This window comes from Oncorhynchus clarkii, chromosome 21 (genome assembly GCF_045791955.1).
Source record: "Oncorhynchus clarkii lewisi isolate Uvic-CL-2024 chromosome 21, UVic_Ocla_1.0, whole genome shotgun sequence".
Lineage (NCBI taxonomy): Eukaryota > Metazoa > Chordata > Actinopteri > Salmoniformes > Salmonidae > Oncorhynchus > Oncorhynchus clarkii.
In genome coordinates, this window is record NC_092167.1 from 16,372,879 (window position 1) to 16,392,670 (window position 19,792).

Here is a 19,792-nt window from a genome sequence, read left to right on the forward strand (position 1 = left end):
TACGTGTGTGTGTGTGTGTGTGTGTGTGTGTGTGTGTGTGTGCGTGTGCGCGTGTGTGTGATTAGCATGTAATCTGACCTTGCCATGTTCTAATGAACAGCTTTATATTCACACCCATTAATCTGGCATGTAAAACAACATGGAAATGAGAGTGTGGAAGGAAGGAGAGAGGAAGGGTACATAGTGGGAGAGAGGAAGAGAAAATGTGAGTGGAAAGAGCGAGCCTCTCTAATGTGCTACTGGTGATAACTCAAGCCATTGCATGAATCAGGGCCACAGACACAGACACAGACACACACACACCCCATACCACTGACCTGAAGAGGGCCTCCCGGGACAGCCAGATGTCGTTCTGCTGAACGGTCTTCCAGGAGAAGAGCAGGAGGAGCAGCAGCGTGGAGACGGTCAGGGTCGTGGTGCCCCAGCGACCCACCACAGAACACAACCTGCCCAGGCCATGGGCCACCAGGATACAGTAACCCATACTGGGGGAGGAGGGAGGGGGTAAAGGGGAGAGAGAGGGAGAGGGGAGTGAAGAAAGATGGGGGAAAAAGGTCAGAGAGAAGAAGGGGGGTGAATTTGACGTAGAGAGGAGTGTGGGGGAGGAGACAGTATGGGGGGAAGGAGAGAAGTTAGAGAAAGGTATGTCAGTGAGGAGGGGAGGCAGGGAAAGAGTGGGGAGTTTGTAAAAGTAAAGAGGGAGAGGGAGAGATATAGTACAGGGAAGGAGAGGAGGGGAGCCGAAATGAGGGGGGGATGGGAAGAGAGAAAGAGAGATGTCTTTCAATTATCTCCAGTCCAGTGCTGCAGTGTAAATACATACATGGATAATACTTTCTATTCCTCCTGCTCTCAAAGACATTCACTACTCTGAGACCAATGTGCTTCTCTAGAGTTTTCCCTGGACAGGATTCAACAAGAAAACGACACATTAAGAAAACGGCCCTTTCTAGAACAGGAAGCTCTCATTGGCCGCTCATACACTTCCTGTTTATGGTTAAGACGTCCCTGGTCGCCGTGTCCTGACAGTTTGAGCTAAACATAGCGCGATGAGCTTTAACAGCATGTCCACACACATATGATGCATGTACACATGCACACACCAATGAATGTGCACGTACACACACACACACACACGCACGCACACAAAAGCAGGACAACGGACACACAAACACTACACACAAGCACTGTGCATGTGCACACACCCAAGAAAATGACGTGATTTTCAGTTATCCAGAGTTCAAGAAGTCCTAGAAGTCTATCCAAGAATCCCCCCTCTCCAGTCCCACAGTACCCTGGTTTTCCACAGGAAATATAACATGGCTGCTTCCTTACAGTCCCCTACCTCCCCAAACACACACACCTAAGACTGAACAAACCCCATCTCCCACTCCAATGCTGTCTCACACCCCTGTGTGTGTGTGTGTGTGTGTGTGTGTGTGTGTGTGTGTGTGTGTGTGTGTGTGTGTGTGTGTGTGTGTGTGTGTGTGTGTGTGTGTGTGTATTAGCACAGGGCAAACAGGGCTCTCTCATTCCTTCCAAACCATTGCAGTTTCCACTACAAACCCAGGCAGAAGGAAGGAAAGTGGGTGGACAAAATAACCAGGAGACATTGTGAGAAAGTAACACAGAGGAAAATCATCTTAAGAGAGAGAGAGAGAGAGAGAGAGAGACAGAATGTGAGAACAGGTTGAAAAAAGAAAGGAGGCAGAAAATACAGTGTTAAAAGTACAGATGTGATAGAACGAGACGGCGACAGACAGACAGAGGAGAAGAGCGAGAGAGGAGCCAAAGAGAGTGATTGAAACCGAGGGAGAATACATGGGAGAGAGCTAGCAGCCAGCTATTTAAAGTCTGTCTGCTGATTTACAGTATCCTCATGAGTGTGTGTGTCAGAGAGAGAGAGAGAGAGAGAGACACACAGAGAGAGACACACAGAGAAAGAGAGAGAGAGATAGAGAGAGACAGAGAGAGGGAAAGAGACACAGAGAGAGAGAGACACAGAGAGAGAGAGAGAGAGAGAGAGAGAGACAGAGAGAGAGAGAGACAGAGACACCGCGAGAGAGAGAGAGAGAGAGAGAGAGAGAGAGAGAGAGAGAGAGAGAGAGACACAGAGAGACAGAGAGAGAGAGAGGGAGAGAGAGGGAGAGACACAGAGAGAGAGAGGGAGAGAGACACAGAGAGAGAGAGACAGAGACAGAGACACAGAGAGAGAGAGAGAGAGAGAGAGAGAGACAGAGAGAGAGAGAGAGAAAGACACAGAGAGAGAGAGAGAGAGAGAGAGACAGAGACAGAGACAGAGACAGAGAGAGAGAGAGCGAGAGAGAGAGCACCCAGACAGCCCCGGCAGCCATCAGTCCTGCTTTAGACATTCTGCTGTCAGAGCTAACGTCCTAGCCAGTGCTAATATTTACCCTGGCGCATGGCACGGCCCAACCCCCCCCCCCTCCACCCCCAATCAGAGCCCTGGGTGGGCGGACAGGGATGAATGCCAGCCTAAGTGGGGACCTTGATATCACACGCTGGAATTCAATGAGCAGAAAACTATCCTATCCTATCCACTATCCACACACACACACACACACGTGCTTGCATGCAGGCACACACACACTGCACAACTCCCATCTGAGTACTGTGTGTGTGTGTGTGTTGTGCATAATAAGCCTTGAGGCCTGTGTGAAACAAAGCATGGGACACATGAGAGAAGTGCAGTCTCTTAGAATGACACGGTGCGTGTGTGTGTGTGTGTCTGTGTGTGTGTGTGCGTGTGTGTGTGAGAGAGCGTGAGAGCATGCACTGTGACGTTGATCTCAGACAGCAGACCGTAAACTGAGTGAATCAGCATGATCATGGATGATTGCGCTAATTGTCCTCTCTCTGAAAAGCACCGCCAATGGATTCAGCTGAAACGCCCGCGCCTCTGTCAGTTGTACAGCCCTGCCAGACACACACACACACACACACACACACACACACACACACACCAAGCCTGCCTGCCATGATAACGTTCCCTCTTGCTCTGTTGTGGAGTAAAATGGTTGTGTGATTGCAGACAGCGGAAAGCTCTCGAAAAACACACGGAGCAGAACTCCGTTTCCCCGGAGACGTCTCCGTACGCTTGGGGCTTCATTAAAAAGTTCTGCTAGCGCGTTCGTCAGAAAGTCAGACGAAAGGAAGGTATACAGCATCGGAGAAAATCAATTAACAAACACACAGAATGCTAACCGAGAACCTGGCACATGTTTCATTTGAAAAGCAAACAAAGCGTTTCTCTGCAGGCGTGGCAAAGTGGAAAATGGAAAGGGATAGTAGAAATGTCCGATTACACAAGACTCCAATCTCTTCCAATACATTCTCATACACCCACACACATCCACATTCTGTCTCTCTAGCCGCAATCACAAATCTCTCTCTCTCATGCAAACACTCACACACACACACACACACACACACACACACACGCACACACACAAGCTCGCATAATTGCAATCGCTCTCTGTCTCACACACACACACACACACACACACACACACAATCTCGGTCCCCTTTTGCATTTGCAGCGGGTTAGTGATGCATCTCTAATACCTCTGGCTGGGGTGGAATTCATTTAGCGGCCGAGTGTCGAGCTGTGAGTGGGCGATATTAAACCCTGGGATGGGGAACCTGTCTGCATGGAAATCACTACTAATCCTGCGCTCAGCTACGCAGATGACTCAGGGAGTATAAGTGAAAGTTCCCTGCAGACCCGAGCAAGGAAAGATTAGCAGAATTAATAGTTAGAGGGACGGAGAGAGGGAGGAGGCGAGGGATTGAGGGAGGGAGAGAAGGAGGGAGGGGGGGAATTAGAACAATTTGAGTTAGACTGCGATAGGAAAAGGGCGGAAGGGGGTAGGAGGAGGTTAAAAGGGGATATAGAGCAGGAGAAAACCTGTTGTATGAGCATAAACCTCCCTAAAGCAACCATGCCCAATAAAGAAGTGTAAACCCTGTGCTCAGACATGTGTCTGGACTACATTTAGATGGAAGTGAAAACCCTGTGCCCAGACATGTGTCTGGACTACATTTAGATGGAAGTGAAAACCCTGTGCTCAGACATGTGTCTGGACTACATTTAGATGGAAGTGTAAACCCTGTGCTCAGACATGTGTCTGGACTACATTTAGATGGAAGTGTAAACCCTGTGCCCAGACATGTGTCTGGACTACATTTAGATGGAAGTGTAAACCCTGTGCCCAGACATGTGTCTGGACTACATTTAGATGGAAGTGAAAACCCTGTGCTCAGACATGTGTCTGGACTACATTTAGATGGAAGTGACCCTGTGCCCAGACATGTGTCTGGACTACATTTAGATGGAAGTGACCCTGTGCCCAGACATGTGTCTGGACTACATTTAGATGGAAGTGAAAACCCTGTGCTCAGACATGTGTCTGGACTACATTTAGATGGAAGTGAAAACCCTGTGCTCAGACATGTGTCTGGACTACATTTAGATGGAAGTGAAAACCCTGTGCTCAGACATGTGTCTGGACTACATTTAGATGGAAGTAACCCTTTGCCCAGACATGTGTCTGGACTACATTTAGATGGAAGTGAAAACCCTGTGCCCAGACATGTGTCTGGACTACATTTAGATGGAAGTGAAAACCCTGTGCCCAGACATGTGTCTGGACTACATTTAGATGGAAGTGAAAACCCTGTGCCCAGACATGTGTCTGGACTACATTTAGATGGAAGTGTAAACCCTGTGCACAGCCATGTGTCTGGACTACATTTAGATGGAAGTGTAAACCCTGTGCACAGCCATGTGTCTGGACTACATTTAGATGGAAGTGTAAACCCTGTGCTCAGACATGTGTCTGGACTACATTTAGATGGAAGTGTAAACCCTGTGCTCAGACATGTGTCTGGACTACATTTAGATGGAAGTGTAAACCCTGTGCTCAGACATGTGTCTGGACTACATTTAGATGGAAGTGTAAACCCTGTGCCCAGACATGTGTCTGGACTACATTTAGATGGAAGTGTAAACCCTGTGCCCAGACATGTGTCTGGACTACATTTAGATGGAAGTGTAAACCCTGTGCCCAGACATGTGTCTGGACTACATTTAGATGGAAGTGTAAACCCTGTGCCCAGACATGTGTCTGGACTACATTTAGATGGAAGTAACCCTGTGCCCAGACATGTGTCTGGACTACATTTAGATGGAAGTGTAAACCCTGTGCCCAGACATATGTCTGGACTACATTTAGCCTAACATGTAACACACTGCAGGCAGAGATGAGGGGTCTCTCTTTAGCACCGTCTCATGTTCCCTTCACTTTAAATCAATCCCAGCATGCCCTCTGCCTCGTTGACAAGTATCCCACTGCGCTGGTTAGTTACACCGTGGCTGTAATAACACACATACTGTACATATACCTGCCTGAGATGATACAACACATACACATTGGAAAACAGTTGCATGTTTTCTGTTTGATCAACTCCCCCACAGTACAGGAGGAGGAGTCCCATTTCCCTTACTCCTCCTATCACAGCAGTGGGAACTGCTTTTGAGGGGGGATCATTTACATATTTGAGAAGCATCTGTTGACACTTTATTCTGTCATTATACATTCAGGAGGTTAAGTGAGTGGAGAGAGATGAAGTGAGCGGATTTTACACAGCTTCCTCCAGGCTATACACTCTAAACTCCCAACCTGCAGGAGTGAATGTGTGTGTCTGTGTGCGCGCGGGCATGTGTGTGTGTTTAAAGGGCAGAGGCCCCCAAGGGCCCATCTGAGCCTGATCAGGGCTCCAGGCCCCTACAGCCATGATAATCCTACACACACACCCGCATGCGCACGCACACAGGCACACACCGGGACAGGTACATTCACACACCGGGACCGGATTAGCAGAAAGAGATGGGGGTAGGCCCTGAGACAGGAAAATAGAAAGTCGAAAGAGAGAGAGAAGAGAGACAGAGCATTGACAGACAAAACAGAATTTGCTTTTCTTATAAGATATCAGCATCAGGAAAAATAAATAGAAAACTTATCTGGGAAGCCCTAGAAAGCACTGAAGGACGAAGGAGCCCTTAGAGTGACGCAAGGCAGCGAGAGAGAACAGACAGATGGAGAGAGCAGAAAGTAAAGGAGAGAGGGAGGAGAGAAAATAAAGGAGAGAGGGAGGAGAGAGAGAGAGCACTTCATAGGAATCCACTACAAGGACGTACCAGAGAGGCAATTGACTGAAGTGTGAAGCACGCAGAAAATAACCATGTGTGTGTGTGTGTGTGTGTGTGTGTGTGTGTGTGTGTGTGTGTGTGTGCGTGCATGTGTGTGCGTGCATGTGTGACGCGCTCTCCATATGTTCAATCACTCACTCGTACACACTCTTGTAAACTCCCGCACAGATAAACACACTAGGGCTGTCCCCAACAAAAAAATATATTGGTCGACCAAGAGTCGTCTGTTCTTGGTTGAATTTTTTTTAAAAGTGTATTGTTAAATAAATCAACTACAGTAGATGTAGGATAAAAATGAAGACACACAAATTACTAAAAAAAGAGGGAGCCAGAGATCAATATAGCCTAAACAGAAGGGAAAAAAACCTGGTCCTCCTGCTGCTCACTGTTTCTGCCCTTTCGAACAGTTGACTAAATGGGGTCAGCCCTAAAACACACACAAATGCAGTAAGGGCAACCAAGCTAGTCTACACACTACTGCACACAGGAGAATTACACCAGCTATCTAATTAAAAACCATCCTAACCCAGAGAGGTTTAGAGGTGGGGAAACACACACATTACCTACAATAACACACACACACACACACACACACACACACACACACACAAACACACACACACACACACACACACACACACACACACACAACCCACCTGGGCATGTAGAGGACCCTCTCTGCCACCACGAAGCCCACCCTGAAGAAGAGGTTACTGGCAGGGATGAAGGGAAAGACCAGGAACAACACTCCCAGCAACACCCCTCTATTCTCCAACCTCTACAGACAGGGGGGGGGCGAGAGGGAGAGAAAGTGTGAGAGGTTAGCACATCCATAGGAAAAACAGAGCCTAAAATCCCCCACATTGAATTGTTTCGCCTGTGGCCTTCATGTTGTATGCAGTAGCACGCATACTGTCCAGTGTTTGAATACATGATGTGCATGTAAGCAGGCCCACTTCAAACAGCAGTGGAAATAGATCAATGGCACATTCATTATACATGTCACACTTAGTTACTGAGCATATCTGACTGATGCTCGGAAATATCGAAGCCCGACGCCGATTGAGAAGATCATTAAAAACAGTTCATTCATTTGAAATCTACGCTGCGTCGAACCAATTCATTTTTAATAAGAGTGAAAAGCCCCCTCTGTATTTTTCCATTCTGAACATAGCCGGCGTAGTTGTTAGAACAAACAGAAGCTAATTGGTCTAATGACTGTGCCCTCAGTAATGGCGTTGATTCCCTCGTTAAATTACTGTTGCAAAGCCGCGGCGTCTTAATTAAGCCGCCGGTCCAATCCACGCCCCATTCTCCTGTCAACCACCTAATCACACCGCGGGACGTACAGCATGCGGACATAGATAGGATCACACACTAGTCGACTACAGACACACACGCATGGAAGCACACAGACTGGGGGCTAGATATTATGCCATAGATAGGATCACACAGTAATTAACACATGCACATACACTCTCCCCCATTCAACCGTGCTGCTCTAAGCAGTGTGATCCCATACACTAGGCAGTGGAGTGGACCAGTGAATGGATGAGGGAGGTTGGGTTGCTGATAGTCTCTCTCCATGTGTCATTGGTTCCCTGTATGTCATTCCAACACAGCCCCTTCAGGGGACTCTCTCTCTCTTGCACACACAAAATCTCTCTCTCACTCTCACTCCTCCTCCTCCTCCTCCTCTTCTTCTTCCTATTCTCCCTGTACATCTGAACTCTGCTGTAGACGAGAGCAATGTCTCAACTGCTTCTCCGTTACCATGGAGACGGCAGCAGGCGCCTGTACAACGTCTGTCACAATACAGCTGCTTTAACCTTGCACACCTTTCTCCCTCCATCCTCCTCCTCCTCCTCTCTCTCACCTGTTCATCTCCTCTCTCTCTCTTTCGCCCTGTCAATCTCTCCATCTCTTTACCACTCATCACCTCAGTCCTCTACTCTTAACTCTTTCCTCTCCATTCTAAATGTCCTCTAGTTTCCCCCGTCACTCTACTCTCTCTTCTCCTCCTCTCCTCTTTTCTTCCCTTTCCACCATCCCTCCTTTCCTCTCTCCTCATCTCTCAACCCCTGGTGTAGAGGAATATTCTGCGCTACAGCCCAGTGCTCCAGATGACTATACTGGGTGGTCAGCAGCAAGGCATCCCTCCCAGATCAGACCCCTCTAGTTCTGGACCGTTAGTCCATCCCAGTAGAACCCTTCAGAACTGGCTGACTGACATATGTCCCAGTCCACACACACACACACACTCACCAGCCCTGCCAGGCCAACAGATGGCTAGGCAGTACACACACACACACACTCACCAGCCCTGCCAGGCCAACAGATGGCTAGGCAGTACACACACACACACACACACACACACACACACACACACACACACACACACACACACACACACACACACACACACACACACACACACACACACACACCAGCCCTGCCAGGCCAACAGATGGCTAGGCAGTCCACACACACACTCACTCACCAGCCCTGCCAGGCCAACAGATGGCTAGGCAGTCCACACACACACACACTCACCAGCCCTGCCAGGCCAACAGATGGCTAGGCAGTACACACACACACACTCACCAGCCCTGCCAGGCCAACAGATGGCTAGGCAGTACACACACACACTCACCAGCCCTGCCAGGCCAACAGATGGCTAGGCAGTACACACACACACTCACACACACCAGCCCTGCCAGGCCAACAGATGGCTAGGCAGTACACACACACACTCACCAGCCCTGCCAGGCCAACAGATGGCTAGGCAGTACACACACACACACACACACACACACACACACCAGCCCTGCCAGGCCAACAGATGGCTAGGCAGTCCACACACACACACACACTCACCAGCCCTGCCAGGCCAACAGATGGCTAGGCAGTACACACACACACACACACACACACCAGCCCTGCCAGGCCAACAGATGGCTAGGCAGTCCACACACACACACACTCACCAGCCCTGCCAGGCCAACAGATGGCTAGGCAGTACACACACACTCACCAGCCCTGCCAGGCCAACAGATGGCTAGGCAGTACACACACTCACCAGCCCTGCCAGGCCAACAGATGGCTAGGCAGTACACACACACACACACACACACTCACCAGCCCTGCCAGGCCAACAGATGGCTAGGCAGTACACACACACACACACACACACACACACACACACACACACACACACACACACACACACACACACACACACACACCAGCCCTGCCAGGCCAACAGATGGCTAGGCAGTCCACACACACACACACTCACCAGCCCTGCCAGGCCAACAGATGGCTAGGCAGTCCACACACACACACACTCACCAGCCCTGCCAGGCCAACAGATGGCTAGGCAGTACACACACACACACTCACCAGCCCTGCCAGGCCAACATATGGCTAGGCAGTACACACACACACTCACCAGCCCTGCCAGGCCAACAGATGGCTAGGCAGTACACACACACACACATACACACACACACCAGCCCTGCCAGGCCAACAGATGGCTAGGCAGTACACACACACACACACTCACCAGCCCTGCCAGGCCAACAGATGGCTAGGCAGTACACACACACACACTCACCAGCCCTGCCAGGCCAACAGATGGCTAGGCAGTACACACACACACTCACCAGCCCTGCCAGGCCAACAGATGGCTAGGCAGTACACACACACACACATATACACACACACACCAGCCCTGCCAGGCCAACAGATGGCTAGGCAGTACACACACACACACACTCACCAGCCCTGCCAGGCCAACAGATGGCTAGGCAGTACACACACACACACACACACACACACACACACACCAGCCCTGCCAGGCCAACAGATGGCTAGGCAGTCCACACACACACACACACACTCACCAGCCCTGCCAGGCCAACAGACGGCTAGGCAGTACACACACACTCACCAGCCCTGCCAGGCCAACAGATGGCTAGGCAGTACACACACACACACACTCACCAGCCCTGCCAGGCCAACAGATGGCTAGGCAGTACACACACACACACACACTCGCCAGCCCTGCCAGGCCAACAGATGGCTAGGCAGTCCACACACACACACACACTCACCAGCCCTTCCAGGCCAACAGATGGCTAGGCAGTACACAGACACACACACACACACACAGACACACACACATGCACGTGAGTACATGTGCACGCACACACGATGCAATCGCCATCACACTACTCTATCCCATCTGGACAAGAGGAATACCTAAGTAAGAATGCCGTTCATGGACTACGGCTCAGCATTTAACACCATAGTACCCTCTCCTGTACTCCGTTCACCCACGACTGCGGGGCCATGCACACCTCCAACTCAATCATCAAGTTTGCAGACGACACTACAGTGGTAGGCTTGATTAGCAACAACGACGAGACGGCCTCCAGGGAGGAGGTGAGGGCCCTCAGGTTATTTTCCTGACACCACACTCTATCACTCAATGTCAGCAAAACAAGAGAGATGATCGTGGACTTCAGGAAACAGCAGAGGGAGCTCCCCCCCAATCCACATTGAAGGGACAGCAGGAGTCTGAGAAAAATGTGTCTCGTCTCCCCGAGAACCCTCACTAACTTTTACAGGTGCACAATTGAGAGCATCCTGTCGGCCTGTATCACCTGTATCGCCTGATACAGCAACTGCACCGCCCACAACCGCAGGGCTCTCCAGAGGGTGGTGCGGTCTGTACAACGCATCACCGGGGGCAAACTACCTGCCCTCCTACACCACCCAATGTCACCGGAAGGCCAAAAAGATCATCAAGGACAACAATCACCCGAGCCACTCTGTTCACCCCACTATACACTATCTATCATCTAGAAGACAAGGTCAGTACAGGTGCATCAAAGCTGGGACAGAGAGATTGAAAAACAGCTTCTATGTCAAGGCCATCAGATTGTTAAACAGCCACCCCTAGCACAGAGAGGCGGCTGCCTATCTACAGACTTGATATCATTGGCCACTTTAATACATGGAACACTAGTCACTTGTTTACATATCTCACAATCCTCATCTCATATGTATATACTGTATCCTACACTATGTATTCTATACTATTGCATCTTAGCCGCTCTGTCACTGCTCATCCATATATTTTATACTTCTATATTCTCATCCAATTCCTTTACTAGATTGTGTGTATAAGGTTTTGTTGTGGAATTGTTGATATGACCTGTTAGATACTGCTGCACTGTCGGATCTGAACGCACAAGAATTTCTGCCCTCTCTTGTACTTGTTCCTCTCAGACAGCTGTTGGTTCCATGAGTTTGCTATACTGTATGCCTTTGCTGATGATGTACTGACCCCCCACACCCCCGTGTCAATGGTCAGGGATATAAATCAGGAAGTGACCGAACCTGGAAGTGGTCATTCTAATTCTATGACATTGACCTTGTTGCAGACAATCTACTGTATATTGCAGTCACATCAAGCAATGGCGGCATGGGCTGCGTTCATCCAAGTGTTGTGTGATCTAGAAGGAAACTGCAATGTAGCCAGGCCTGGAACGCGCCCACAGACCGGGCTTTAAATGCTTCAATGACTTCTTGAGGTCAAGGTTAAGGGCAGGAACCAGGAACTGACAAACACCAACAGGGACAGGAGTGATGCACCAATTACTTCCTGGGGTCATGGGTCACCTGTGCATTCTGATTGAGGTGGTTGTGGATGATGATACAGACAGATCTCTCTAGGGGAGGTCATAGGGGTTACAGAGGCAAGTCACACTGATGGCACTGTGTGACTATGTCACATCTCCCAAGGGCCTTTGTAGCATGTCGGGAGTGTGACGGGAGAGAGAGAGAGAGAGAGAGAGCGAGGAAGGGAGAAAGCCATTAGACTCATCATTTATCAATAACCAAGCCTCATGCATTCTAGAGGTTGACCGATTATGATTTTTCAACGCTGATACCGATACCGATTATTGGAGGACCAAAAAAAGCCGATACCGATTAAATCGGACAATTACAACAATACTGAATGAACATTTTTATTTTAACTTAATATAATACATCAATCAAATCAATTTAGCCTCAAGTAAATAATGAAACATGTTCAATTTGGTTGAAATAACGCAAAAACAAAGTGTTGGAGAAGAAGGTAAAAGTGCAATATGTGCCATGTAAAAAAGCTAAGGTTTAAGTTCCTTGCTCAGAACATAAGAACATATGAAAGCTGGTGGTTCCTTTTAACATGAGTCTTCAATATTCCCAGGTAAGAAGTTTTAGGTTGAGGTTATTATAGGAATTATAGGACTATTTATCTCTATTCCATTTGTATTTCATATACCTTTGACTATTGGATGTTCTTATAGGCACTTTAGTATTGCCAGTGTAACAGTATAGCTTCCGTCCCTCTCCTCGCTCCTTACCTGGGCTTGAACCAGGAACACATCGACAACAGCCACCCACGAAGCATCGTTACCAATCGCTCCACAAAAGCCATGGCCCTTGCAGAGCAAGGGAAACAACTACTCCAAGTCTCAGAGTGAGTGACGTTTGAAACGCTATTAGCGCGCACCCCACTAACTAGCTAGCCATTTCGCATCGGTTACACCAGCCTAATCTCGGGAGTTGATAGGCTTGAAGTCATAAACAGTGCAATGCTTAAAGCAATGCGAAGAGCTGCTGGCAAACGCATGAAAGTGCTGTTTGAATGAATGCTTACGAGCCTGCTGCTGCCTACCACCGCTCAGTCAGACCCTTCTCCCCTACACCCGGTGCCGACAGAGATGGCCGCTTCGCGTTCCTAGGAAACTATGCAGTATTTTGTTTTTTTACGTGTTATTTCTTACATTGGTACCCCATGTAATCTTAGGTTTCATTACAAACAGCCGGGAGGAACTACTGAATATAAGAGCAACATCAACTCACCATCATTACGACCAGGAATATGACTTTCCCGAAGCGGATCCTGTGTTTTGCCCACCACAATGGATCGGATCCCAGCCGGCGAACCTAAACAACGTTGCCGTAAAAGGGGCAAACAAAGCGGTCTTCTGGTCAGGCTCCGGAGACGAGCAAATTGCACACCACTCCCTAGCATACCCTAGCACACTCGCCAATGTCCAGTCTCTTGACAACATGGTAGATGAAATCCGAGCAAGGGTAGCATTCCAGAGAGACATCAGAGACTAATGTTCTTTGCTTCACGGAAACATGGCTCACTCGAGACACGCTATCGGAGTCGGTGCAGCCAGCTGGTTTCTTCACGCATCGCGCCGACAGAAACAAGCATCTTTCTGGTAAGAAGAGGGGCGAGACGTGGTGTGATCATAACAACATACAGGAACTCAAGTACTTCTGTTCACCTGACTTAGAATTCCTCACAATCAAATGTCGACCGCATTATCTACCAAGGGAATTCTCTTCGATTATAATCACAGCCGTATATATTCCCCCCCAAGCAGACACATCGAGGGCCCTGAACGAACTTTATTTAACCTGTTGGATCTCTAGGGGCGCTATTTCATTTTTGGATAAAAAACGTTCCCGTTTTAAGCGCGATATTTTGTCACGAAAAGATGCTCGACTATGCATATTCTTGACAGTTTTTGAAAGAAAACACTCTGAAGTTTCAGAATCTGCAAAGATATTGTCTGTAAGTGCCCCAGAACTCATTCTACAGGCGAAACCAAGATGATGCGTCAACCAGGAAATTAGCAGAATTTCTGAAGCTCTGTTTTCCATTGTCTCCTTATATGGCTGTGATTGCGCAAGGAATGAGCCTACACTTTCTGTCGTTCCCCCAAGGTCTTAGCAGCATTGTGACGTATTTGTAGGCATATCATTGGAAGATTGACCATAAGAGACTACATTTTCCAAGTGTCCGCCTGGTGTCCTGCGTGGAATTCGGTGCGCAATTGCCAGCTGCTTGTACTTTTCCATTTGATTGAGGGGAGAAACCATGCGTCCAAGAACGATATATCAATGAAGAGATATGTGAAAAACACCTTGAGGATTGATTCTAAACAACGTTTGCCATGTTTTCAGTCGATATTATGGAGTTAATTTGGAAAAAAGTTCGCGTTTTGAGGACTGAATTTTCGGGGTTTTTTGGTAGCCAAATGTGATGTATAAAACGGAGCTATTTCTAATACACAAAGAATCTTTTTGGAAAAACTGAGCATCTGCTATCTAACTGAGAGTATCCTCATTGAAAACATCAGAAGTTCTTCAAAGGTAAATGATTTTATTTGAAGGCTTTTATGTTTTTGTTGAAATGTTGCGTGCTGGATGCTAACGCTAATGCTAACGCTAAATGCTACGCTAGCTAGCTACTTTTACACAAATTATTGTTTTCCTATGGTTGAGAAGCATATTTTGAAAATCTGAGATGACAGTGTTGTTTACAAAAGGCTAAGCTTGAGAGATGGCATATTTATTTCATTTCATTTGCGATTTTCATGAATAGTTAACGTTGCGTTATGCTAATGAGCTTGAGTCTGTATTCCTGATACCGGATCCGGGATGGGGAGATCAGAGAGGTTAACTCTATGTAAACTGGGAACCACATATCCTGAGGCTGCATTCATTGTAACTGGGGATTTTAACAAGGCAAATCTCAAAACAAGACTCCCTAAATTCTATCAGCATATCGATTGTGCAACCAGGGCTGGTATAACCCTGGATCCTTGTTATTCTAACTTCCGCAACGCATATAAGGCCCTCCCCCGCCCTGCTTACGGAAAAGCTGACCACGACTCCATTTTGTTGCTTCCAGCCTACAGACAGAAACTAAAACAAGAAGCTCCCGCGCTCAGGTCTGTTCAATACTGGTCCGACCAATCTGATTCCACGCTTCAAGACTGCGTCGATCACGTGGATTGGGATATGTTCCGCATTGCTTCCAACAACAACATTGACGAATACGCTGATTCGGTGAGCGAGTTCATTAGAAAGTGCATCGGCGATGTCGTACCCACAGCAACTATTAAAACATTCCCAAACCAGAAACCGTGGATTGATGGCAGCATTCACGCGAAACTGAAAGCGCGAACCACTGCCTTTAACCAGGGCAAGGTGACCGGAAACATGACCGAATACAAACAGTGTAGCTACTCCCTCTGCAAGGCAATCAAACAAGCTAAGCGTCAGTATAGAGACAAAGTAGAGTTGCAATTCAACGGCTCAGACACAAGAGGTATGTGGCAGGGTCTACAGTCAATCACGGATTACAAAAAGAAAACCAGCCCTTCTTTGCTCGCTTTGAGGACAATACAGTGCCACTGACACGGCCCGCTACCAAAACCTGCGGACTTTCCTTCACTGCAGCCGAGTAAAACATTTAAACATGTTAACCCTCGCAAGGCTGCAGCCCCAGACGGCATCCCCAGCCGCGTCCTCAGAGCATGCGCAGACCAGCTGGCTGGTGTGTTTACGGACATATTCAATCAATCCTTATCCCAGTCTGCTGTTCCCACATGCTTCAAGAGGGCCACCATTGTTCCTGTTCCCAAGAAAGCTAAGGTAACTGAGCTAAACGACTACCGCCCCGTAGCATTCACCTCCGTCATCCTGAAGTGCTTTGAGAGACTAGTCAAGGACCATATCACCTCCACCCTACCTGACACCCTAGACCCACTCCAATTTGATTACCGCCCCAATAGGTCCAGAGACGATGGAATCGCAACCACACTGCACTAACCCATCTGGACAAGAGGAATACCTATGTGAGAATGCTGTTTATCAACTACAGCTTAGCATTTAACACTATAGTACCCTCCAAACTCGTATCAAGCTCGAGACCCTGGGTCTCGACCCCGCCCTGTGCACTGGACTTCCTGACAGGCCGCCAACAACATCTCCACCCCGCTGATCCTCAACACTGGGGCCCCACAAGTGTGCGTTCTGAGCCCTCTCCTATACTCCCTGTTCACCCACGACTGCGTGGCCATGCACGCCTCCAACTCAATCATCAAGTTTGCGGACGACACTACAGTGGTAGGCTTGATTACCAACAACGACGAGACGGCCTATAGGGAGGAGGTGAGGGCCCTCGGAGTGTGGTGTCAGGAAAATAACCTCACACTCAACGTCAACAAAACAAAGGAGATGATCGTGGACTTCAGGAAACAGCAGAGGAAGCACCACCCTATCCACATCGACGGGACAGTAGTGGAGAGGGTAGTAAGTTAAGTTCCTAGGCGTACACATCACGGACAAACTGAATCGGTCCACCCACACAGACAGCATTGTGAAGAAGGCGCAGCATTGCCTCTTCAACCTCAGGAGGCTGAAGAAATTTGGCGTGTCACCAAAAGCACTCACAATCTTCTACAGATGCACAATCGAGAGCATCCTGTCGGGCTATCACCGCCTGGTACGGCAACTGCTCCGCCCACAACCATAAGGCTCTCCATAGGGTAGTGAGGTCTGCACAAAGCATTACCGGGGGCAAACTACCTGCCCTCCAGGACACCTACACCACCCGATGTCACAGGAATGCCATTAAGATCATCAAGGACAACAACCACCCGAGCCACTGCCTGTTCACCCCGCTATCATCCAGAAGGCGAGGTCAGTACAGGTGCATCAAAGCAGGGACCGAGAGACTGAAAAACAGCTTCTATCTCAAGGCCATCAGACTGTTAAACAGCCACCACTAACATTGAGTGGCTGCTGCCAACACACTGACTCAACTCCAGCCACTTTAATAATGGAAATGGATGGAAATTGATGTAAAAAAATGTATCACTAGCAACTTTAAACAATGCCACTTAATATAATGTTTACATACCCTACATTTCTCATCTCATATGTATATGTAATTACTGTACTTGCCATCTTTATGTAATACATGTATCACTAGCCACTTTAAACTATGCCACTTTTATGTTTACATACCCTACATTACTCATCTCATATGTATATACTGTACTCGATATCATCTACTGCATCTTGTCTATGCCGTTCTGTACCATCACTCATTCATATATGTACATATTCTTTATCCCTTTACACTTGTGTGTATAAGGTAGTAGTTGTAGAATTGTTAGGTTAGATTACTCGTTGGTTATTACTGCATTGTCGGAACTAGAAGCACAAGCATTTCGCTACACTCGCATTAACATCTGCTAACCATGTGTATGTGACAAATAAAATTTGATTTGATTTCTATCAAATCATAGACTTAATTATAACATAATAACACACAGAAATACGAGCCATAGGTCATTAATATGGTCAAATACGGAAACTATCATTTAGAAAATAAAACGTTTATTCTTTCAGTGAAATACGGAACCGTTCCGTATTTTATCTAACGGGTGGCATCAATAAGTCTAAATATTCCTGTTATATTGCACAACCTTCAATCTTATGTCATAATTACCTAAAATTCTGGCAAATTAGTTAGCAACGAGCCAGGCGGCCCAAACTGCTGCATATACCCTGACTCTGGGTGCAATGAACGCAAGAGAAGTGACACAATTTCCCTAGTTTAATATTGCCTGCTAACATGAATTTATTTTAACTAAATATGCAGGTTTACAAATATATACCTCTGTGTATTGATTTTAAGAAAGGCATTGATGTTTATGGTTAGGTACATTCGTGCAATGATTATGCTTTTTTCGCAAATGCGCTTTTGTTAAATCATCCCCCGTTTGGCGAAGTTGTCTGTCTTTGTTAGGAAGAAATAGTCTTCACAGTTCGCAACGAGCCAGGCGGCCCAAACTGCTGCATATACCCTGACTCTGTTGCACAGAACGCAAGAGAAGTGACACAATTTCCCTAGTTAAAAGAAATTCATGTTAGCAGGCAATATTAACTAAATATGCAGGTTTAAAAACATAGACTTGTGTATTGATTTTAAGAAAGGCATTGATGTTTATGGTTAGGTACACATTGGTGCAACGACAGTGCTTTTTTCGCGAATGCGCTTGTTAAATCACCTGCTTGGCGAAGTAGGCTATGATTCAATGATAAATTAACAGTTACCGCATCGATTATATGCAATGCGGGACAAGCTAGATAAACTAGTAATATCATCCACTATGTGTAGTTAACTAGTGATTGTGTTAAGATTGATAGTTTTTTATAAGATACGTGTAATGGTAGCTAGCACCTTACCATGGCTCCTTTCTGCAATCGCATAACAGGTAGTCAAGCCTGCCAGGCAGTCTCCTCGTGGAGTGCAATGTAATCGGCCATGATCGTGTCCAAAAATGCAGATCAACGATTGTTATGAAAACTTGAAAATCGGCCCTAATTAAATTGGCCATTCCGATTAATCGGTCGACCTCTAATGCAAACCTCAGCAAACACAGACAGAGCAAAGGGATGTCAGAGAGAGACAGGGGAGAGAGGGGGAAAGAGAGAAAAACAGAAGATTGAAATAGTGAGGAAAAAGAAAGCTCTCTCTCTCTCTCTCTCTCTCAAGCAGTGATAACTTGTCTTATCAACCAATGACACTAACCAGCCTAATGAGTTTACCTCTGTCTGATTAGTGCACAGCAGAATACCACTGCTGTATTGTAGAGTATGAGTCAGCTTCTCCTACAGTAATCCTGTACCCACCCAGCAGGGGCTGGCCAATTAAATGTTCATCTCATTTCCTCACTCTTCCCTGCTAATAGAAAAGTGTTCATGCTCCCTCTTCTTCCGCTTCCTCTCTTTTACTCTCCCTCTCATTCGTACTGCACCTCTCCATTTAGCTTTTCCTCACTTGCATTTGTCTTTCCTCAACTTGCTCTGGCATGCACATACACACACACACCTGACTCCTTTTCAATACACTTCCTGTTCCCATCACTCACACATGATCACAGAACTCTGTTTGCGCGGGCTGTTCTGGATGACTGGTGTGGAGGCCATGTTAAGGGTAAAGTTCATTGAGAAATAGTACTTACAGGAGCAATTAGGGTGAATTGCCTTCCTCAAGGGCACATAAACAGATTTTTAAATCTAGTCAGTTTGGGGATTCGAACCAGCGACCTTTCAGTTACTGGCCCGACGCTCTTAAATGCTAAGGCTACCTGCCGCCTTGTTTCACTTCATTCTCTACAAGAAGATCAGCATATTGAGAAGTTACCTACCAAACTACAGGAAGAGAACAAGAGCTTTCACAATTCTTTCAGCTTTAAACAATTACACCGACGCAAACCAAGGGGTAAAGGGTAAAGAGATCAATATCACAAATGCCATTCGGTGTTGACAGCTGACAGTAGCAGCCGAAACATCTCTCACTCTGTCTGAGTGGGATGGGGACCAAAGGTCTATTCAATAACGATGAATGATGCTTTTGACAAGCAGGCTTGATTGAATAAGGCTTGTAGAATGAGTTCCTCTCGGGGGAGAAAGAGAGGAGGGAGAGAGCGAGTGAGAGGAGAGAGAGAGAGAGGGAGGGAGGGTGGATGCACTAAGAGGAGGGTGTCATGTGAGAGCATACCCAATACCCACCTGGCATAGACACACATAGGACACACACTTTTCACACATAAGTCTCCTTCTCTAAACACTGCCTGTCACCACGGCAACGCAGAGAAAGCGTGTACTGTATGTTCATGGTGT

At 47.4% G+C, this 19,792-nt stretch overlaps 1 protein-coding gene across 1 annotated transcript in view; it reads right to left on the reverse strand.

Annotated features, from left to right (window-relative positions):
• The window catches only part of LOC139378657 (protein O-mannosyl-transferase TMTC1-like), a 95,779-nt gene that overhangs the window by 20,226 nt on the left and 55,761 nt on the right, over positions 1-19,792 (reverse strand). The window contains exons 8-9 of the mRNA XM_071121030.1: positions 6,889-7,010; positions 318-485 (exon numbers count right to left, since the gene is read on the reverse strand). Coding sequence (XP_070977131.1) covers positions 318-485; positions 6,889-7,010 — 290 coding nt within the window. The remainder of the gene's footprint in view (positions 1-317; positions 486-6,888; positions 7,011-19,792) is intronic.